The following is a 23,842-nucleotide window of genomic DNA, read 5'->3' as shown; positions in this document are numbered from 1 at the left end:
AAAATGCACGCGGGAGGAGCACCCTTAAGGAATATTCATTTTAATAAGTTCTTGAAGAGAATCAGAGAATTTAGAGTGACTGAAGTAGAGCTCCTGTCTGAAGTGTTACCATGACATATGTTTCTTAAGCATCATTTCAAATCTCTGGACTTTTTTGCCAACAATACAAGTTTTTGGGTTTTAACCTCCAGCAACCAGAATTACTCCAACTGATATGCTGCTTAGGTAACAAACAAATGGCATACAGGCTTAGTGACGTTTACTTTGCAAAGAAGTAAATTCCCACTATGATGAAAGATAAAAAATGCTTATTTAAAAAGAGTCCAATATTATTTACTTCAATTCTTTACATGTATTTTGAATAAAGTTGATGTTAATGTTGTATATGCTTTCCTAATGAAACTCCTGCGTTTGAACCTGAAATCTGCTTGAAGACTCTTCTGGCACTTTGATCTCGGCTAATATCAAACCAGTTTTTATGCTTTGAAAAAATTAACAATTGATTGCATTTAGCTGGGAGCTGTAAGATCTACTGTTATGACAGTAGATTCTCTTTTATTTTCTGACACACAAACACTTGCATACCCAAACACACATGGTTACATTATTTCCATAAAACTTTGCTAGAAGTTGTGGACAGGTGAGACAAATAGTGTGCAAAGCATTACCCTGATATCTGAGATGTTAATCTGCATCTGTATAGAAGCCTAACACATGTCAATTAATTGTTTACTCTGAGAAAAGGGAGGTTATGACTTTCTTCAGGCCGGTGAATAATGGTACTTAGGTCAAATATTTTCCACTTTTCTCGTTAGACCTAGAACATGTATCTCCATCAGCAAGTCTGTTTAAAACTTCAAATCTACAATTTCATTTTAAAAAGTTAAAACATTGTAAATAATAATAATAATAATAATAATAATAATAAAAATTAACTGCAGTGGCGTGCAAATCAATATATGTGTGATTGAAAATACATTTCAATTTTGACACATGGAGTGTATAATTCTTATATTTAAAAAAACACTTGGTAAAACTTTTAATTCAATCAGCTTGTCAAGAACAGACTCATAGCACAACTCATTGCCATTTAAATGTAAGTTAAAAGTCTATCTGCAAAAGGAAAATGTAAAGTAAAAAAACATGGCTTTTGCGTACACTTGGCTGAAGATAAGAGGAAGCATCTACTTGTATGTGCACAGTTCAAAAGCCTGCACACATTCGTGCACATAGCTGGACTGTAGCTTTCCCATCTGTGAATGTACATACACACACACACACACACATATATATATATATATATATACATACATACATACATGCATACGTGTGTGTGTGTTATTTGCTTTTTTTTAGGAATGCAATGCAAAACCACATTCTGCACAACAGTACAGCTCCAACATGCACCAAATTATCCTCAGCTGTCAAGTAACTAAAGTCCTAAATAAAGGAAGTATAGAAGTATGTAGTTTGATGCCTTAGAACCCAAAAAGAGTACATTTAGGAAGCTGGGTGGAAGGAGCATTGGACAGGATGTTGAAGTAGCCCTTTGTGCAGGTAAACATTCCATATTATTGGTGTGAGAACAGGAGTTGCATATTGCATATTGCATTTGTGCCACTTTCAGCTACATAGATGTTTAAAATGTTTTGTTTGTTTTTTTGTTTTTTTATCATTGCTGTTTCAAACAGTCTCATCTTTTTTAAGTAAGGAGTCTACCCAAAAATAAAAATGACAAATAAAAAGTGTATTTACATTGTATGAAACAGTACAAATATTTGATATAAAGAAAAATTAAAAAAGCTTTTTCAAGCATTTTTGCATGCAGTTGGTTAACATCCAAAAACAAACAAACAAACAAAAAAAACAAAAAAACAGGGATTTTCATATTCTTCTAAATCTAATGTATGTGGAACATTTGCAGCATGAGTCCCATCCCTCATCAGGGTTGTTACATTTGAAGTGCATGTATTTTTTCACCATTTTGAGAACAGCTGTGTTTCTGTGCATTTTACAAACTGTTGATCCCTTTGCTTTGGTTCGGACACATCCAATCTTGAGTGCCATGAACGGATCAAAAGCAGCACTGTAGAACATGGTCGCAAATTTTTTTTTTTAGCTGGTCTGCAGGCCTCTTTACATGCAAAGTCTGGAGTGTAGTTCAAGCATCTGCGTAATTGCACTGTTTGGCTAGATGTGTACAAAAGTCACTGTAGACAAATAGCAAAAGAAGTTCTCATTACTCCTCTTCACAATATGAAAGCCCACAGATCGCTGAGCTGGGTATAAGGCACTATCGGTTCCTCAATGACAGTCAGTCAACAAAAGCTACAAGCTGAACGCTGCTGACATTCTGTGCTGCCTTTATCAGTTGTGTGTGACACAAATGTTTCCTTCCCAAGCTCTACAGGCCAGGGCGAGGTGGTGGGCGGGCAGGTGGAGGGGCTCTCCCAGGGGGAGGTCCCAGTGGTGGAGGAGGCAGAGGGCCAACTGGAGAGGAACAAAGTGGTGGGGTTGGGGGTAGTGCTGGTGGAGCAGGTATGTGCAGGGTGGTTGGAGGAAGAGCCCGGTTAGGAGGTGGTGTGTAAGGAGGAGGAGTGATGGGAGGGGAAAGCATGATAGAAATGGGAGGAGGTGTTGGAGGCAGCGATGGAAGCGTGGAAAAGGTAAACGATAGTGGGCTGCTGGGAGTAGGGGGAAGGGTACCCTGTGGTGGAGGAGGACTCCCTGTGGGGGGGTTATAGATGGGAGGTGATTGATGGTTGAAGTGTGGGTAGCGAGGAGGGGGCGATTTGATGCGGGTGAAGTTCATACATCTGCCCTGAAAATGAAAAACGGATTCGATCAGTTTATGATCACAGTGTTGCATTTTTAGTACTCTGGGTAAACAATTGAGACATTTCAGTGAAATGCAAATTCGAAATGAATCTGTCTGGGAAGAAATAAACACTTTGTTTTCTCAACTTCTTTAAAAAGCTAAATCTGATCTGATAACTGAATTAGTACAACATAAAAGGCCCTGCGCTGCTTTCTGACACAAATTCCAAAAATGTATATCTGCAGCAGATGATACTGTGACTCCTAGTCTATGCTTCTCTTATTGCTTGAAACTGGATGAAATGTTGCAAACTCTTGTAAGTAAGCAACACAAAATTCTTTATTGCGAGCCACTATACAGCCACATAGCTGCACAAGTTTTACACAGCTTCCCAACCTCCGCACTAATCAAACAAGGACAAACAAGACCAGATTATAAGTTAAAAGCTACACCCCTGAAATGAACCTGGGAGTTTGGGCTAAAGAATGACTGCAGTATGCTACAGGGTAAAATTCATTCTGAAATTAAAATAAGATGAGGTCTTATATGTTGCTAAATCTGTATTTGGTTCTTTTTAATTATCAAGGGACACAGATGTCACAGATTCTTGGAATTTTGCACCACAATTGTCACTAAATTCAGATTCAGTGCTAAAGTTAATGTATGCACAGTACATTACAATGCATTCAGTTCTAATGCTTTATGTTTAATTCGAACCGAACCCTAAAATACAATGCTCTTTTAGTCCTCAGAAATATAGAACATCTTACAAAGTCCCGGTTTGGGCCTTTATTTGGCAGGCTCATGGGAAAAACTGGTATCCTCCCTCCCACTGATACATTTGTTTACAGCTGGTTACAAAAGAGAGGCTTTGACAGGAGACTCCTAATTGCAACAAGAACTAGCTCATTTACAGTTTCAGGAAACGAGAAGCAAGTGGGTTTTTTGTAAGTGCACCAATGAACAGCATTTATAGGGAGGAAGACTCACTTATACACTTCTAATTAAGATTGTGGGTTGACTGTAAAGGAAACAGCAGGGAACTTGTTACTGCATGTGCAGTATACAAGCGATCTTGGCGATCAACATGACGGAGGACTCGGCCATTTTAAATACATGAAGCAGATGTTTTCTCCTGTCCATTATCCTCTGGGGTCATCCTCTTGCTTCTTATAAATGTAGCCGCAATTCATGACCTGTGCACGTCTTTAGTTAGCATGGTTACTAGCTTGTGTGCATGCATAATAACTCTCTTGCAAGGAAGAGCAGAGCTCCACACAGTAGATGGGGAACAGAAGGGACTTGCAACTTTTCTCCTTAAGATTGCCATATTTTGCATTCAAGGTTGATCATTTTCTTGCAGGCCTCATATGCAATAGCCCTCTCCTAATTCTCCATAATGTGTTGGAGTCCCTGTGATGGATGCTATATAACTATACCGCATGTTACCTGTTGGTAAGACAAAGTGGCTCAAGATTTAATGCACATATGCACATTCTTTCTAATCAGACACAAGCATTTAAAGTACCTGCACCATGTTTTCCCAATGGCACCTGAAGTGGTGTCAGGATATGGATTCACCACTGTTTAACACCAACATGGAATCCTCATTTACAGACTAATAGATTTTTTTAAATGAGTTTTGTTGTAGTTAGCTACAGTTTAAATATATATTCTTTGTGTGTGTATTTAATCTAACAGCTGTTTTTCCTACTTAAATTATAATGAGATGCATTCTCAACTAGTCTGACAATTAAACTTAAAAAGTTTGAAGCAATGTGATGCTTATGGTTGTAGTGTCACATCAGATGGAAACAATTTACTGACATTTTTGCATAATATAATAAAATGTCAGCTAGACATAGTGCAACTGCTGTCTTTAAAACCAGTTTTAAATAAATCACACCTGGAAACTGGGCTCCTTGTATTTCTTTTCTAACAGAAGAAGTACTTGAGATGATCTCACCCCTAAGTCATGGTCACATGGGCATCATTGCTTCTGTAAAGTCAGCTGTATATTCTTCAAAGACTTAACTGTCAACACAGCTGTCTGCCACCCCTATGCAGCTCGGTAAAATGATGGGAGTATCTTTTCCTTAGACTGTCATAGCTTGTGTTTAAGTAGCAGACAGTCTTAGTTGTTTCAACATTAACAGCTTAATTTAAATGACTGTCTTACAAATTATGCAAAAACAGTAGAGTAACTGCTTAGAAATGATCTTAAATAGTCTAAATGTGGAAATAGCAGAGTGAAGGAAGGAATTTACAGCAGTCTAATAGTTTAGTCTGAGATCCACACAGTTATTTGTCTTAAACTAAAATGTGAATCATTAATTAAACAAAACTTTTTTTTTTTTTTTCTTTTGTGGGTCTGACAGACCTGGACAACAAATCACCTACTAACTACAGAGTTCAGTGTGCTTTCACCGACAGCTGGTCTTTAGGGAATTACCACTGGCCTCTTCACAAGACCTCACCAGCCGTCTTCACATTGCTCTGCTCCATGGCCAGACACTCTGCTCTAAATCCTGTCTGACAGCAGGTGTTCCCATGAGTCTCTCTGTTCACACTCCATTGCTTACAGCTGGTCCCTTTTCTCAACAAATTTTGGTGAGAAAAGAAGCTCCAAATGCCAATTGTCATTGTCAAATGCACAGTCGGTTGATTAACACACAGGCTCATTAATAATTCATTTTTAGCGTTCATGGTCTTACCTTGTCACCTGGATGAGGTCTCATTACAGATACACGGTCATAGCCTCTTCTTAAAAGCACCCATAATGCTTCCAGCTTACTCTGTGGAAATGGAAATTAAAAACATTACTCAAACAAAACATATTGAATGCTAAAAAGAGGTCATTTTGACCTTCAAAGGTAAGAAGCAGAAAAAAACAAACAACAAAACAGCTTTCAAATGTCAATTTTCTTCCTTGCCGTTTTAAAATGCAGCTCTTTAACTACAAATATAATGAACAGTTTCATCTTATTACCAGTCATTTCCAATCATAGAAATGCCTCAAGTTCATTGTAAATTGACTCATCCTAGTTTTTACTAACAGTAAATTCTTTGAGGATAAGTGCAGGAAAAAACAGCTGTTTTTCCTCACAAACTGCTGGCTGTGCAGCCTGACTCCCAGGAGGTCAGTCTAACAGGAGTCTGGCTTCCATTAAAAATCCCCCACTGACTGGAAAGGCTTCTTGACTTTAACCCCATGCTGGCCTTAGAGGAAGGCGCAGTATGCATTATTACCTTATCACCTAAACATTATTGCCTTAAGATGTCTACTGCCACTTTCAGTGCAACATGCTAAAGCATTAGCCTTCATGTCCTTAGTCAGGTCTGTATAAGGTAGCTTACAGCAGATGTTGCACATTAGGCAGCACACATGCAAACAACTGAAGAAGTCTTTGCTCTTGCAGAGCTATTTCACAGTCATGAACACTTTTGGTAATTAAACAATAACTGAGGCATATTCACAAATTTCCAAAGCAAATCACTCCTTATGCTGTTTTTATTTGCAGTCATCAGAGCATGAGCAGAGAGAAATCCCATTCTCCAGACAGTTTGCTCCTGGTTGCTCGCTCTCGTACCTTGATGGGAGAGTACCACTTGCGTGGCTCTGGGGGTTTGTGCATGCCATTGTTGAGAACCCGAGTCGGAAGTGGCACAAATTCCTGCTCAGGCATCTTCACTTTGGCATTTTTAGCCTTCTCCAGCTTTGCTCCTTCTTCTGTAGAGCCTTTCTCACCCCAGCGGACCTAGTAACATATTTTATCCAGTTTAACATGACTGGAAAACAGGGCCTTTAGTGAGACCTTTTTAACAATGCCAGTGGTAAATGTCTTCCATCTTAGCAGTAACTCACCTCCATCCTTTTGATTCCACCCACTCCTCTCCCTCCATAGTAGGAGGCATCAACAGTTGGCCATTTCTTCTTCGGGACTTCAAATTCTTCATCATCCTTACAGAAATAAGAAAGCAGATTTTACACACTTTATTTATACATCATTTACATATTTCTGTCAAGTAATGTAAAACTCTCAAAAAGGAATTCTGGCAATTGATTTGAAGAAAATATCTCTTGACTCTGCTTTGGTCCCCTCTCCTGATGCTGTCCTATCAGAGGAAATTACTAAACCCACCGGCCAGACTTGAAATGTTTCAAATCTCTAATACAGACTGTCTGACTCCTAATCCACCAGGATGTCAAATGGCAGAAAATGTAATGAAGTCTGGATGTTGTCTTTGAGACCTTGTAACCTGATTTTCTGTTTAATTTTGTGCAAATACGCACAGCATGATGCGTCACAGCCTTGGTTGGACTTGATGCTTTGTGTGTTTGGGAGAAATAAAAAAAAAGACCTAAGTTGTTTTAATTTTGTCAGAAGATTTCATAAATCTCACGGATCCACATCATTTTTATATTACAATTAACATCCAAAAGATCCACAACTTGAAAATCATAATAAATCTTTAACTGAGAAATGAGGGGTAAAATACTGTAAAAAGGCGTTAACTCAGGCCACATTTTGGTGAATTACCAAATCAGTGAAGAGAGTTTTAAGCTAGTGTTTGAGTGAATGATGCCGGATGATAATTTTGGTTTAACCCCTCATCAGGCAAGTGACTATTTTTGATCACTTTGTTTTCTTTCATTTTCAGCATTAAAAAAATGTAACAGAATGGAGGTCTTGGTGCCTACCAGAAGGACAATTTTAGGTTAAAATTTCTGATTTCAAGGTATTTCATTGAGTGCCCGATAAAGGGTTAATCTGTCAAAGCAAACTCAGCAATTACATAAGCTAAACTCTAGCAGCTGCTGAAATCCTAAATCATGAGCGCTCTTTTCTTGTTTTTTAAAAACAAACAGAAAGCACGTGCTGCTCCTACCGAACTTTCCTCTTCAGCTGGGGGTGGAGGCTCGTGGATGATCTGCGGAAAGTAAAAATCACAGCTCAGAGAAGGGAAGAGTTGTAACAAAAGAAGACAAGGCTGATAAGCGTTTCTCTCAAAGGATTTTTCTATACAAAATGCACGTCAGAGCTGTTGGTGTAGCAAGATGCTTACAAAACAATACATGGCTGAGGAATTGTTTTTTTTCCCTCTTAATCTCAACCACTTACAAGAGCAATGCACTGACCTAGAAACCTGCTATCCAGATTTTTTTGGCCCAAAGTTGTTGATGAGGAGGAGAGAAGACTTGCAGGTTCTTAAATACAGTATTATCTGCCTTTATGTCTACTATGGAAAAATGTTAACAATAAAACTTGATCAAATCTTAACTTTCTGCTTCTTCTAATTATTTTCTACAAACAAACAGTTTTCATGAAGCAGTAACTTTGTAAACATGAAGTGTCCACCCTCCCACTCCCCCCACCCCCTTTCCCAATCCCTGGATCACATGGTAATTCTCTTCGGTAACCTAGCATCATTTTCCCAAATAAACTTGTTGCACGGACCCGCATTCGCAGCTAAATGGGCAAGAACAAGAGCAGTGAAAGCCACGTTGTGAAAGCTGAGTGTTTTCACTGGCAATGCTGGATGTTCCTGTTGCAGCACTGGAAACATTAGACTGACTTTTGAGGAGGAATCATGCTCTTTATTTAAAGAAGAGGAATGCAGATTTTGACAGTCAGTTTCAGGGTACTAAAGGAGGTTTTTTTTTCTTTATTAGCATAATTCTTACACTGTTTGGAACTGTCTTACACAGTTAAATAATGAAAGACAAGTTTTTACAAAAGCATTTTTTACAGTATATCTAGAGCACATTGCAGTCATAAAAAATTCCTAAAACATTTGATTAGTTTTTTCTTTCTTTCTTTTTTTTATTACAGAAAAACAAATCTATCCCTGTAAAATAACAAAACCAAAAAGCTGTTACTATTGGTTCGTGTTTTCATAGCCGGTAAATTAAATAATTTAGTGGAGCCAATGGAAGAATTCATCTTTGCTCCTCCAGTGAATGAAGGAGGTAAAACTCAGAGGTCACCCACTGTGACCTTTGAGACCCAAATTACTTCAACAGCAGCATAATTACTTAAACACCTGTTCACCTGTTGACCTTGACCTCCTCTGGTTGACGACTAAATTCAGTTTCTGGGACCCTTATGGAGTCATAGACCCACACCTTTTAACCACAGGAGAGCTGTTCAAGTCCATTAAATGCCTAAAAGGAGGCATCATGCCAGTGTGAAGCAACATCGCTGCATTCTAAAAGTGTGTGAAGCATCTAAATCCTGAAAAGAGTGGACTTGAAGCAATCTGTAAAATGGCTTGGAGACATGGTAGATGAACAGATGTTTAGGTGTTTGTTGTACTGCTTCTAGTTTATTGGACATTAGTTCAGATTGCCTTACAGTTCATTTAATGTGATCACTGCTTACTTGCTTTTATGAAGACCTTAATGGAATAAATGGTCGTCCAACTGTATGTAACTAAGCAGTTTAATCTTAATTTTTTTCATATTTTTTCCACCTCATGACTCTTCTTATCCTTTTCTAAGTCATGCCTGAGCGGTGTTATATTTCAGATCTTGTACGCGATTTATAGAATTATTAAAAACAAACAAAATACCGTCACACATTCTGAGCTGTTTTTAACCCATTGTCAGATTTTCAGTTCATGAAATTTATGTAAACCCCACAAAAAATAAAGAGTTCTTTTAGAGAGCTTACCACGGTGCAGCAAAGTGGCCAGAACCACCAGAGCAGAGCTAAGACCAGGAGCAGCATGAGGATGAGCAGTGCTATGGCCAGGATGGTCCCGTCCGACTTTAACAAAGACAGATTGATCAACACAGAGTCTGCATATGTAGGAATGTAAATATAAACCATCTGGTTTAATGCTTTTACTTAGAAGAAGCTTTTTAAGTTGTATCTTCCTTAGAGTTCAAACTTCAAAGCTGCGATTCTGCTGAAATACTTAGTTAATTTGCAACTATCACTTAAACATCTTCAGTATTGATTGCACTGTTTGGATTAGAGATTCTTGTTGTTTTGTCCCTCCTTTTCCTTTTTGTCTTAGATTCTGTTGTTAGTTGCCGTTTTAGGTTTTTAACACACCACAGTAACGCCTCCCCAACCCGTCATGCTGCTTCAACACATTGTACTCACACAGCTCACAGTGGTGATGGTGACCGAACTAGAGATGAAACTGAGACCTTCATTCATACTAACAAAGAGGTTTGCTGCCCTGGAAAAAAAGAGAAGAAAAGAAAAAAGTCCCGGTTTTCACTTATAGTAAACGATTCTTTATAAAAGCAATGACAGTAAGAAAAATGGTGAAACCTCCAGATACTTAGATAAATATAAGGACTTACATCCCCTCATCCTGAAGTACTGGTGCAGGGCAGAGAAGGTAAGTATCCTCCACGATCAAAGGCTTCATCACTAAAGAAGCAGAATGAAATGGGTTAAAATGTCCTAATATGCCTTTAAATCACAGTCAGTAGCTCATAATCAGAGTAATCCTTTGTCATAATAATATGTCAGTAATAATGTATGTCATGGTTTACAGATAGTATTTTTTTAAGACTCTGGTTCCTTTATGATTTAATTTTAATTCACAGATGCTGAATAATAGATGAGGGGAAGAAAAGCACAAGATGCCTGAAGTTAAGTCCCCATTGTTCTCTCTAACTACACCAACAAACTGTCTGAGAGGAAGGAGCGTTGCTGTCTCCCATTTGAAGACATCTGTATCCCTGTTGGGAATAGTAGTACGAAACCATTTCAACACAGTTTTTGTTTTTCAGGCAAAATGTAGGTCTTCTCCGAGTCCAGCTGGCTGTTGGAAAAGTGGCTCTAACAAGCGTTGTCACTTAAGGCCAGTGCTTATCCTGGCAGGAGGAACGCATACCCCAGAACTGAGGAAATCAGCACAAGCTGCTGCTCTTTACTGGAGAAATAAAATGAACGGGGAAGGGGTGGAGGTGGCCAATGCTGCCAAAAAAACACCAACACGTCACAACAAACAATGCCAAATATCAGAGTGTCTCTGCCCCCACCATTCTCCCAAAACACCCAATCAAAGAAAAGGACAAGCAGGACAAATGCTCAGTTAAGAGAGGGAAGGACCTGAACTGTAGCAGTTTGCATATTTCCACAAGATCCCCTGAGGATAAAGATTTTGGCAAATATTCTAGGTCCATCATGTTTATGGAACTGTTTACCCTTTAACTAACAAAAGAGGTTTAGTTTTACTTTAAGCAGCAGACAAGTGCCCAGAGGTCTGCTTCAACCAGTGACTACATTGGAATTATTGCTACAAAAGAAGCCAAATATACAAACTTTGAGAGACTACAACAGCAAGTTCCAAGTAAACTTAAATTCTAGAGAAAATTTAGCATATTGACTAACAAACTTTACATTTCACACTAAAAGCAAATGTGATATAACATAATAATTACCTAAGCTATGAAGGTCTAGGCGTTCATATTCATTATTTCGTCAAGAGTCCCAGTATTGTTATTGTACGGACCTTAAGGCTTGCCTTGCAGCAATAACACAGTTGTCCACTGCAACATCTGTCACATAACAGCAAATAGCCAAGGACAAAACCTGCCAAATCCCTGTGCGCCTGAATGTATTTGCAGCTACTTTTTCCTGGAGGCACAAACTCAAACATTGATTCATCTGCTTAACACATGTACATGCATCAGGCTGCTCTCCGGGCTCTAGCAGAAGAGTTGGCAAATAAAAACACATAATTAAAAAGATGTTTTTCTCTATAGATCAGGGCTATTCGACTAGCATGATGGCCGCAGTCCTGCAGGCTTTCAATGTATCCCTGCTTCTGCACACCTGACTCAAGTTAATGAGTCATTTAGCAGAGCTTGAGGCTGTTGGATCCTTTTCATTTGAGTCTGTTGTGTTGAAGCAGGAATACACTGAAAACCTGCAGGATTGGAGCCGTGGTGGAGCCGAGTGGGAATAACCCTGTTATAGACAATCATGTGTTCATCTCCAGACAACCTCAACATCAACATGGCCCAGTTATTTTCAGCTAAAGCAGACCATCAATGTGAAGTAAACAGCTTCCAGAGGATTGTGTGTAAACAATGTGGAGAAGGGACCAAATCTGGAGGAGGATGCATGAAGTGAGTCTGACATGAAGAGGCAGTTTTACTAAAATTGCTTCCATGTCCACTCTGCAGGAAACCGGAAGTTGTGTTGAAAAGAAGCAATTAAGAAACAAAGAAGCTGATCACAACTGAGGAGGAACTTGTTTTAAGAATTAGATTTTGTGTAGCTTAACAGCACGTCCGGATGACTATATGAGAAAAATGAAGGAAATCACCTCCCTGAACATCAAATAAACACATATTTATGCATATACACGAATGGGGTTAAAAAAGTGCGAACAGTTCTTTGTTGATAAGATTGTTGTTACACAGGTCTAACAACGCTCTTCATATCCCACTGATTTCTGTTTCTCAGATCAGGTTTCATTTTCGGTTTTTGCAGAAGGGGCCAGCCATCTGAAGCCCAGCATGCGCCCCTTGGAACATCATTCCTACCTGTGTCTTTGAAGTGAGTTTTGATACAGTTTCGCCCCATATGCTGTCCATCATTAACATCAGTCTTCTGGCTGCTGTTCCAGCTGATTTTAAATATGCCATAATTCATCTAACAGCCTTGATCTATATGTTATACCTGATATAAGACCTAATTTTAGACTACCTTTTCTCTTCGAGGTGCTGGAAATAGGTGTTTCTCACAAGCTCTGGGGTTTCTTGAACATAAATTGTTATATTTCAGTCTGGTTTATGAAGCACATCATAGCACAGAATCCACATATTAAAAATTTCTAAATGATGTTCTGTAAACTGCAGTCTCAGGAGATTTATTGCTACATTCAAGATGATGGATCATGGCATCCGAGTCTGTTGATTGGAGCATTATGTAGACATTAAAGGAATTTCTCCTGGCCTGATTCAGTCTCACCTGCTTGAGGACTTAAATTCTGGATGATAAGACAACCTTTCAAGAGATCTTTTTTGTTTGTTTTGTAGCCATATTGTTTATAAATCAGCATATATATATATATATATATATATATATATATATATATATATATATATATATATATATATATATATATATATATATATATATATATATATATATATATCTTTATGTATGTATATATGTATATATATATGTATATATGTATATATATGTATATATGTATGTATATGTATATATATATATATATATATATATATATATATATATATATATATATATATATATATATATATATATATGTATGTATATATATATATGTATGTATATATATATATATATATATATATATATATATATATATATATATATATATATATATACATATATATATATATATATATATATATATATATATATATATATATATATATATATATATATATATATATATATATATATATACATATATATATATATATATATATATATATATATGTATATATATATATATATACATATATATATATATATATATATATATATATATATATATATATATATATATATATATATATATATATATATATATATATATATACATACATATATATATATATATATATATTCCTTATTTGTGTCTTTGAGACAAAATATGGTTAAAAAAGAAGCATCCCTTTTAATTTTAGTTCAGAAAAGGAGACATTCATTGTGCCTTGTTGCTGCTAAGTATCTTCTTACCTTCTGCAGTCTCTCAAGCTGCATAGTGGGAAGATTTTTTTTCCTTTTACAGTGAGATGCTTATAAAGAGCAAAGGGAATCTGGCGGTGTTCTGAAGAAGTTTGATCTCTTGTTGCCTTGTGTGTGTGGTGCTGCCTCTCTTTTATCTCTTCCTTTTGCCCTTTTTTCAGGCTATAAAAGGACACAATGTGTGGTTTTAAAAAAGCCACAATATCAGCACCATGTTTGATGAAAGAAGATTCCTGCTGTGCAGCTGATGCCATAAACTCAACTGATTATTCCAGCTCATTTTATTCAGAAATGACTGAGTTGTCTTTGATATTTAGAATCAGTCCACGTGTACTGAGCTAAGACAATGATGCCTTTAGAAATATTTTCTCTCTTTAGTGTTCACTTACTCTTAGTTAAGGTGTCATTGATTCGGTAGCTGCACAAGACTTTGTCAACATTTCGGGCATGGAGGAACCCATTTCCCCTCACCACAACCTGGAAGGCCTCTGGTTGGAGAAAAACAAACACACTTTATGTCACCTTAATATCTACATGTATGGTTATTTTTAGGTCTCTTTTTGACCAGAGAAACATTAATTATTTTGTTTCTTGATCTCGCAGGAATGAAAATCATTGTGGAGCTTTGACAATCTGAACGACAGATGATGAGAAACAGCTTTAAGATGCTGAAATTTGATAACTTTAAAATGAAAAATAAAGTCTAAATATGACAGACAAATACATCCATATAGGTGGTTGTATCAATTAAGATGTGTTTAATTGTGTTCATTGAGAAGAAGCTTAATAAAAGGGAGATCTTTCTCGTGGTACCTCCTGCACAGATGCTGGAGGGCTCTGCTGCAAGGATCTCAATGCAGGACTTCTTCAGGATCTGAGGAGACAGTGGAAAAACAGCATGGTTGGTGTAATAATGGAAATAACTTTAGCCTGTTTTCACATTATAGTAGCCTATAAGCTTTTGACCTTTACACTCCACTTTAATCAGCAATGAGACACATTTACATGTTATTTAATGTTCAGTTACATAAAGATTTACTTCTATTTGCACTCTGCAAATGTTCTGCTCCCAGTATAAGTTGCTGTCTAGGAACACACTTTTTGTAACCCCTAGAGAAGAGGAAGACTGATTCATGACCCACAACCACTCTCACGTGAGTGAGAAGCAACAGCTTTCAGTTTGTCGTTTAATCAGCACCAGATGTCAACCTTTACTTCTTTTCAACAGGCTTCACATCTCTGAGCCCCGTTTTGCCCAAATTTCTTGCATGGTTTTTGTTACGCATTTCACCAGATTAATGAAAAATAGACAGGCAGGAGATCATAAAGAAAATGATTCCATATGCTGTGCAAATATGTAAATGAATGCTCACTGAATCGATGACTCCTTGCAAAGCCTCAAATCCGTCATTCACAGGAAAGACATGGTCTTTGCTATCAGCTATTTTTGCCAGCTAGAAAGGAAAGGAAACAAAACATTACAATTACAAGTGACAATTGCCACTAAAAGTTGATGAGTTAGTATAAATCAAATGAATAAATGATGTTTTAGAGGGAAAGGTTATAGTTATAACACCAAACAAGCACAGCAGCTTCTTAATGCAACATGAACATGTTATGATGCATAAAAAATCAGTTAAAAGACAAACCAAAAGAACAACAAAACATTTCAAGTCCTTGTTTGGAAACTTTATTTCACACCAACACACCTTAATCTGCTGTTCAATTCAATTAGTTTTCATTTCCCAGGCTAACTATAACACTATTTTTGCTCTCAAGCTTAGGTAACATGAAAATAAAACTACACAAACACCCACCTGTGTCTCATTGAAGTCCTTCACCCCGACGCAGTAAACCGAGGCACCCAGACTTCTGGAGCGGTTGGCCTGTCAGGTATGCACACACATTCAAAGCAAAAAGCAGGAAGAAGCTCAGCACCTTGGTCCAATTATACGTCCACAAACATCGTCCAAAACTAAAAAAGCAGCATGTTTGTCTGACCTCTGATGAGGTTACATAAGCAGCTGGACAACAATGTGTTTTAACGGAATAATGTTACTCAGATGTCATATAACAGCAGAATGTCACACAGATGTCTGAGTGCTAAACAGAATACACGAGATCTTCATTTCCAAGTCAACAATGCCCGTCGAGAATGTTGTTCATGCTGAATGGTATAAGATCGCACACATTTCCTAAGAGCATTTAAAGCTACTGGGAACCTCATATTATCTCTGCTGTCAAGTAACTGAGTGCATTTAGAGCTGAGCAGTCACTCCTTCACATCCACTGCTTAGACAGTCAGGAGGGCAGATAAATGAATAGAGTCCATCTGGAGACATTCTTCCTTTAAGATCAAAGTGATGATGTGATGATGTGATGATGCGTGACAGTGTTTCATCTGGTCCATCCGATGTTCAGTCATGTGTTTCACCTGGTGATGGTGTGGTTTTTTTTTCCACTCACCTCCCGCTCAGCATAGTAGAAGAGATCCTCATGCAGCTCTCCATCTGTCAGAGCTATGATAACACTAGCTGTGCGATACCCTACAGAGAAAAGCAATTGGGTTAAAACAGCTGCATCTTTACACACCTATCTGCATTTTTACTCACTTATCTCAACATAACCAATAATTTTGAGATTTTGTGTTACATGATGAAAAGGTTCCCATTCCTATCTTCCCAGTATGTCTGCGACATAGCTGCGTGATAAGCCCACCACTGTGTTCGACAGTGAAAGATTAGAAGATTCTACGTTTTCCTTTGAGTATATGACAACTGATTGTGGACAAAAAGTTTCCTTTCCACATATCAGTCCACATATATTGCTTTCATATTGTGTTAAGCTTGTTCCTTTCTGATGATTTATCTATGAGCGGTATATTTATGGAGGTATGGCTGCACAGTAAAACAGTGGACCACTAGTGCACTTGATGGCTTTTAATTGGATCTTCTAACAATCTTAGAGGTTTGATTAACAACCAGTTTCTTTTAAAGGGAAGTTTTCTTGGGTCTTTCAGAGCTCAACTTTACCTCCACAGCTTCTGCTCATTGTTGTTTGTTAATAACATGAACATTTTAGAATACAGGTCACTTAAAAATACTTAGTCATCCTTATATAATCATCTCCTGCTTTGTTGGCAAATTAACAGACGCTTGGAAGAGCCTGTGGATGTTCGTTGTTGGGATAAAGTTTCATGAGTCAGATATTTTACAAGATTTCGACATTTGCATCACATGGTATTTTCAAATTCACATTGGCACAAATAAGCTAATTAAAACCAGAGGCTCGCGTATGCATTTCAAAATTTGACATTATTACACAAAACTAATACAATCATGCTTTAAATGTTAAAGAAAAATCTTATCCTGAGAGATCTTGAGTTTTTCATATGCAGACCAGCTCATCTTTTTGGCTTAGGTGGTAGAGCTGCTTGTTTTGTGACCTGACAGTCTGCTGTTCAACACCTGCACCCCTACACTGCTTCAGACCTGAGGGGGACGCGATTGTCCTCTGAGGGCCAGTCCCAAGCACAGATAAATGCAAAGGGTTGCATCAGGAAGGGCATCCGGTGTGCCGATTCAAATGTGCAATGATCCTTTCTTCTATGTTGCTTTTAAGGTGTTACCAATTCAAGATGGTACTGTACCTATCAGACAAATTCAGTATTGCAGTTTTATAACTCAGAGGGTTATCATTTCTCATGCGCAGTTGTTTGTCCATTCAAATACAGAATAGTAAAAATGGTGGCACAAATATGGTAACTGCCACGTTTGTGGACCCACAGCAGGTAGATATGTTTGACTCATTCTCAGATAATCAAAGCATAATAGTTATTTTGGTAAAGTAATAAGATACCAATAGATGGCAGTTTAATAGTTTTAATTGTTTTAATTGATATATTACAGTTTTCTCTTATTGACCTTTGATTTAGGTACGCATTATATCTTTAATGCAAACACCCAGGTAGACAAAATGCAGGTAATGGTAGATGCAGTTAATACAGACCTTCTGTGTTTCCATAGTAAATCTGCTCACTAGCCTGTAAAGAGAGAAGAGCTGGACTGAAACAGTTGTCCAACAGCCCAAAGGCATGCAGTGAATGAATACATTCCTTTTTCCTCCAACACTACAAGCATGTAATGCTCTGGATTGTGTGGTGCATGTTCTGCAGCCAAAGCAGATAAAGCAAGTACCAGCTCAGAGTTTGTTGCTCTTAGCTTACCCTCTGGATGCCCTCATGCATGAAAGTGTCTCCTCCTGGGCGAACTGCATAGAGCTCCTCTAGACCTTTACGAATACGCTCCCTGTGCAGGTATAAAAATATCTGGTTAAATATGTATTCTGTCAGATGCATTTGTGAACATGCTTTTGTATAAAAGCCAAACCTTCTGAGAAACAGACTAATAGTTTACATAAGAAAATGGAGGTAATGTGTAACAGTTTTAAAGTGCACTGGCTTGCAAGAATGCAACACAGATAGGAAATGAGCCATTTGTAGAAAAACATATGAAGGAAACACTAAAACTGTGAGAAGAATTTTCTCAGGAAAGACTGCTCCATAAACTGCCCACGATATGTCAAAAACCTCATGATTAACCGTCCAGCTCAATGACACCATAGACAGATCACAGCAAGGGAAAGTATCTGTCTGGATTCTCTTCTTGGCCACAGAAATCATAGATCATAACTGCGTGTGACCTCTGTCCAAATCTGCTATTACACTCATTCCTCTCAGCTGTATGACTGAGAAGCAAAGGATTAAATGCATTTTGAAAGGATCTGCATCCACCTGTCTTCTGTCAAGCTCATCAAGGTCTGTCCCCCAGTGGAGAATACAATGAAGGACATTCGCAACTGTGGACTGGGGAAAAGAGAGGAGAAAGATGCCGTTTGTTAGAACAGTAATCACCATTTGATACAAATTTTCCCACTGGCATCTGGTGTTTACCTTATGAATTTATGTGCTAGATGTTCAACAAAGTGGTAGATTTCATTCCAGTGGTTTTGTACACTCCCAGATCTGAGAAGTGAAAGGACAAATCAAGGTAAGGATGACTGTTTCAACCATTGCTACAGGAGCAGGTTCAGGGACAGAGGAGCACAGGGAATGTAGTCTCCACCCCTTTTGTATGGGAACAACCTGAAACAAAACAGAGCACATGCTCAGAAAAAAAAATCTAATTTATACCTTACAAAACCTGGGTAACTTTATAGTTTGTACCTTATAATGATCAAAAAAATATACAAATAAAATAAAATAATGATCAGTGGTGTGTCTCTGATGACCCTTTTGTTTTTCTGCAAATTTATAAGCAGGACATGTTTCCCATCACAGCACAAAAGAAAGATAATGCTTTTACTCTATCACATGCAAGTGAACATATCAGAGGTAATGTGAGGTTCAGTGTCTTGCTCAAAGAAACCTCAGCATAAGGGGTTTGGGGAAATCTGGACTCAAACAGCTGACATGCTAACAGGCAGATGACTGCACTTCTTTCTGAGCTGCAGGCAAGCTGATGATAAAAATGATGATGTGAAACAAGTTCAGAAATGGGTAAAACATGGAAATAAAATTCACAAATTTAAATTTACATGTAATCATGTTGTTTTCTGAGAACAGCCATATGAAGAGCTGTTGAATTTAGCCTCAAATGTATGAGGGGCCTCTAAAGACTTTATATACAAATAAATAAGTTTAATATAAGAGTTCTGGTAACTCTTTTTTTCTTTCTTTGTCCCAGAACAGACTATCTCCTACCCTACATTCAGAAGAAAAAGTACAAATACATACTATTTACTACTTAGGAACATAAATGTAGTTTTTAGGCCGGAAAAAGGTTAAACATAATAACCTTAAGGTCCAGTTATGAGCCATAGTGGGTACGTAAATCCAGATTTCACCCTGGGGGACAGAAATGTGCTACTATTGTACCCCTGTTTTGTATGCATTGTGGGAAGCCGTGTTGGGTTACAGCATTTTGCAGAATTTTTGTTTCTTTTTCTTTTTTTTTTTTTTTTTTACATCTTTGTTTAACCATGTAAGTCAGCTGTTTACAACTCCTTCTTGGACTGGTGTTCGTTGCAAATGAGAAATGGTTCTCCACTATTTGCAATGACAAACTCACTGACAAGAATAAAAACAACAAAAAGTAATCATAAAACATTAAAAACATCCATACCCATACAAAATAAACACTTCATTCAAAAAGTAAATCACTTTATCAGCTTAGAAGCAGATACAGTAATCAGAAACTATTGCTCGCTATTGATTATTGAATTATTATTCATCCATCACCTACTTATTTTGTTTCTTTATGTTGTCAATTTCCCTTTACTTTTGGCATCTGCAGCTGTTTCCAGTTGGATATTCAGAGATTTGTTGAAAAAAATATTACCTATAAAGAAAGCAGCTGCACAGAAATCACATGGTGTTGTATGGTTAAATGCTTCACAGTTGGTTTTCTCCTAGGTGTAGCAGTGATGTCACACTCCTCATATTACTGTTAATATTTTCTTAAAGCCCCTGAAATATTTCACAATTATTGTAATCAGCCTGTACTCTCATTAAAATTTCAAGCAGCCAGCTGTGTAATCACCCTTCTGTCAGAGTGGACATTACCTGACCGCTTCTCTGCATCACTTTTTGCTTTTAAAATGAAAACAATTCACTCAGCTTCATCGCAATAGTGACAAAGTTCACTGTTTCCTGCAAGCTTGCATGCCTTTTGTGTGTCACTGCTGATTCTTATCAAACCGCCTTTCATTTTCACTGTTTTTATAAGTCTCTCATTTCTCAAACACATATTTTCCATCGTTACCATGACACACGTCCCAGCACAAACGGCTCAGCCAAGAAACATTGAAACACTGGAACATCTGGACCAAATGGAGAGAGGCAGTGCAGACGTACAGAGGCAAGGAGAGATCAGGCTGATACTGCAAGAGGACAGCGGGGACAGCATGGACAGGTGAAGGATGTTAGTTAAAAGGCAGAAAGAAAAAGCACTACATTAAAATAAAAGGAGCAAGTAAAGCAGTAAAAAGATGCTTGTTAATAAAGGCTGTCAGGACACATAAATCTGTGTCAAACACAGCTATTACAAACAGTTTCTCTGTTACACAGATGTGTTTCATTATTCCTTCCAGAAACAGCAATGTGGTTGCAGTTGGCATTGACATGTGCTGCAAGACAACTGGAAAATTTACCTCCATTTCTAGACATACAAGCTCTCTAAACAGTTTGGCCAGTCACATCCTTTAAATCCCAGCAAAATTAGGAATTTAATGAGAAAAATACTTATTTTCATGAACTCCTTGGCATATATTTCAGGTTAAATAAAAAATGACAAATGTTGTTGGACTGTATTTATACAGACCCTTATATTGTCTTGTGGCCCACTCAAAGATTTGAAGCCTCATTTACCAGAATCACACACAAACTCACACAGCAATTCTTACTGATGAGCTCGTCATACTGTTCACCAACCTGGCCAAAGATACTTTTATTAGCGGTCTGAGGAAGCCAGGGATTGAACCACTGACCCACAGACTGCAGCTCAAGAGGACTTTCACAAAAATGTCAAAAAGTGCTAAATCCAAAAACAAACACCTGGCTTAGCTCTTCAGTGCTACATGAAGCTGTATGTCAAAAGAGATTGCTCACTTCTTCTTTTGTAGAGGATAAAGATTTAATTCTTATTGTAAGTGTATTTCATGTACCCTGCTCAGATTTACAAAAGAAAGAAAACCCCATATCATATCCCATCCACACAGAAAATACCATCTTAACTTGGTCAAGTAAACTCGAAAAACAAACCAGCAGCCAACATTTGAGCAAATGTTGACGCTTCATTGTCAAAAGAAAACAAAAACATGACAAAACTCCAAGTTGGATTTATGAAAACCACAGAACTTATCATTACTCCTCCTCAAGATGCACAGGCCATGTTAAAGATCAAAGAAGATGAGCAAATATTGTAATTTCTTCATGACAAAACTAAAGTGTCCATCGCATGTGAATCTACAGTAATAGCAGACAGCAGAGCTTACAGTCTGTGCAGCCTGCAGCTGACTGATGAATGGGAGGTGTGCCAAAAAGTCGCTAATTGTTACCATATGCAAACCTATGTCATAATGATATTTAAAATAAGCGTGTTAAAGTTTTCCATCATCAGTCCTTTTTTTTCTTGCATTACTTAATGCAAAGGGGGTCATGATAACAGCATAGGTGATGGCATCATTAAAACATTAAAGCAGGTCCTGATGCTTGATGATGTATATTTATCATAATGTAAACATGCTATTATGATGAAGCATTTTGTTGTGATGCACAGTTTTAATGGCCTCAATATAAACTGAATACAATGCCATCGCCAGGTTACAGGAATGTACAAGTAATGCTCAGTCAGAGATAAATCCAGGATAACATGTAAGTAGCATAAATAAAATTAACATTTACTGAGAATGAATGGCTTTGACACGTCAACAACATCCTTCATAGCCATCCATTCACTGCTAGATTTTCTCAATATTTGTGTTAAATAACTTACTTGTCCAAAACAAAATAGAGATCAAATCCCCCAAAGCATGAGGACGACTGAGCCGACCTCTTGCCCTGGTTTGGTCCAGCGTAAACAGCAGTGAGAACAACCAGCATGGCACCAACCACCAATGGAAACCAGAAGCTTTTACACCAGTACAAAGGCATTACTCCAGTTATAGCAGGTCTCAGATCAACCACACAATGAAAATGGTCAATTTGAAATAAAAAAGTTTGAAAATAAGTTAGTCTTCCTTGGAGGTTCTTATTTCAATCTTCATCAGGTGTTTTCAGCTGACAAAGAAAAAGCATTAGTCCTTGGTAGAGCTGTGAGTGGAACGCTGGCTTGGACAAGGAGGAGTGAGACAAAGCAGGAGTGTTGAAGGCACCCTCACATCTCTGGGTCCAACACAGCATGCACAAAGATGAGAGGAGACCCGCAGCTTTCCTCTGATGCTGCTTTTGTTTATGTCAAGGCCATGCAACACAAAAATCCCTCATTTCTGGATGCCAAAGCAAAACTTTCCTAGTGTTATAAATTCTTTCTCTCTCTCTCTTTCTCTCTCTCTCTCTCTCTCTCTGTATGTGATGAGTGATGAGACAAAACAATGTTCTGATTCCTCCTGCCATCTAGTGGTAATTTAAAAAAAAAAAAAAAAAAAAGACTGCTTTTGAACTGTCAGGAACTATGATATACCGAGGATTTTTAGAACAAATACAAGATCTGAGACTCATTTGACTCACTTTTCAGGAGCTTATATAAAAGATTGCAATGAAATTGAAAAAAAAAAAAAACCTCATTCTTCTCAGCTTTCAGACATATGATGTAACAGATCTTGTGCAAATGATCCTTTGTACTTTAGAAGGCTGGCAGGTAAATGTACAGTACAGCCTTTTGTTCCATTTCTTTTTTTCTTTTTTTCCAACAGTTTTTCTGGTTAAGGTTTTTTGTTTTGTTTTGTTTTGTTTTGTATTCAGTAAAACAATATTGTTTTTGATCCATTTCTCTGTATATATCTCTAGTTTTGTGTATAACCATTCACTCGATCATCAAGTCAGCCAACAACATAAATACACTTTCTGTTTCTTCAGTCAGTTTCTAGATATATATACATTAATTGGATGCTAGTTTCTCATTCTCAGATTTGTTTTCCTGTTGTGTTCTTGTTGGGTCTTTAAGTTGTTCCTCATATATTTACCTTTGTCATATGGTTGTATATATGCCAACCTTGTGCCTGCTGTGTTGTCACAAAGAAGGCCTGTATGTGCATCAACATTGACTTTCAAATAAAGATTTGAATTTGTTCCTGGCTATGTGTCCAATAAATTCCTGTTTCCCGAAAATGATCACACAAAATAAGTATGCGACCATCAGTGCAATCTGTGCAATGCAAGTTATTTTTGGTACTAGTCTAAACAATGGCAGGGTATGTTCTGTGTGACTGTCTCCTTCGCTTTCACTAAAACTGAGCACATTACAGAGCAATAGTCCTTTTTATGTGCATTATATCAGCAATGTTTGAGTCAAGCACAGTCATTAGAAAATCATCCAGATATGTCATGTACCTTTACTGTAAAACCTTTGGAGCTGCAGTGCTGATAAGTAATATGTCATGCATATATCATAATATATATCATGCATAGTGATATGCGTGATATATCTGTGCACGGCATTAGTGAATTCACTTAGTGGATTTGTTAAATGTCGGAATGCAAAAATGTGTCTTAACAGCAAAAAGGACCAGAATTTATTAATTAAAAGACATT

General features: G+C 37.5%; 1 protein-coding gene across 1 annotated transcript; it reads right to left on the bottom strand.

Moving 5' to 3' along the window:
- Positions 1 to 518: 518 nt before the first annotated feature.
- antxr1a (ANTXR cell adhesion molecule 1a) lies at positions 519 to 22,564 on the bottom strand. Its single transcript, XM_079251471.1, has 18 exons — positions 22,086 to 22,564; positions 18,485 to 18,556; positions 18,326 to 18,397; positions 17,759 to 17,840; positions 17,542 to 17,575; positions 16,000 to 16,079; positions 15,351 to 15,419; positions 14,907 to 14,987; positions 14,347 to 14,407; positions 13,923 to 14,021; positions 10,137 to 10,206; positions 9,931 to 10,009; positions 9,493 to 9,588; positions 7,709 to 7,750; positions 6,684 to 6,779; positions 6,409 to 6,576; positions 5,533 to 5,613; positions 519 to 2,821 (listed from the first exon to the last, which is right to left on the bottom strand). Exons 1-18 carry the CDS (start codon positions 22,241 to 22,243, stop codon positions 2,405 to 2,407), a joined length of 1,857 nt encoding a protein of 618 aa, XP_079107597.1. The 5' UTR covers positions 22,244 to 22,564; the 3' UTR covers positions 519 to 2,404.
- Positions 22,565 to 23,842: the final 1,278 nt, after the last annotated feature.

This window comes from Telmatherina bonti (genome assembly GCF_933228915.1).
Source record: "Telmatherina bonti genome assembly, chromosome: 13".
NCBI lineage: Eukaryota > Metazoa > Chordata > Actinopteri > Atheriniformes > Telmatherinidae > Telmatherina > Telmatherina bonti.
This window is presented reverse-complemented; position numbering and strand designations above follow the sequence as displayed.

Coding starts and splice junctions, on each gene's coding strand:
- antxr1a (XM_079251471.1), bottom strand. CDS start 22,243: ATGCCTTTGTACTGGTGTAAAAGCTTCTGGTTTCCATTGGTGGTTGGT. Junction 17,841..18,325: donor ATGAGCTTGACAGAAGACAG/GTGGATGCAGAT, acceptor ATACCTGCACAG/GGAGCGTATTCGTAAAGGTC. Junction 6,577..6,683: donor GTGGAATCAAAAGGATGGAG/GTGAGTTACTGC, acceptor ATATGTTACTAG/GTCCGCTGGGGTGAGAAAGG.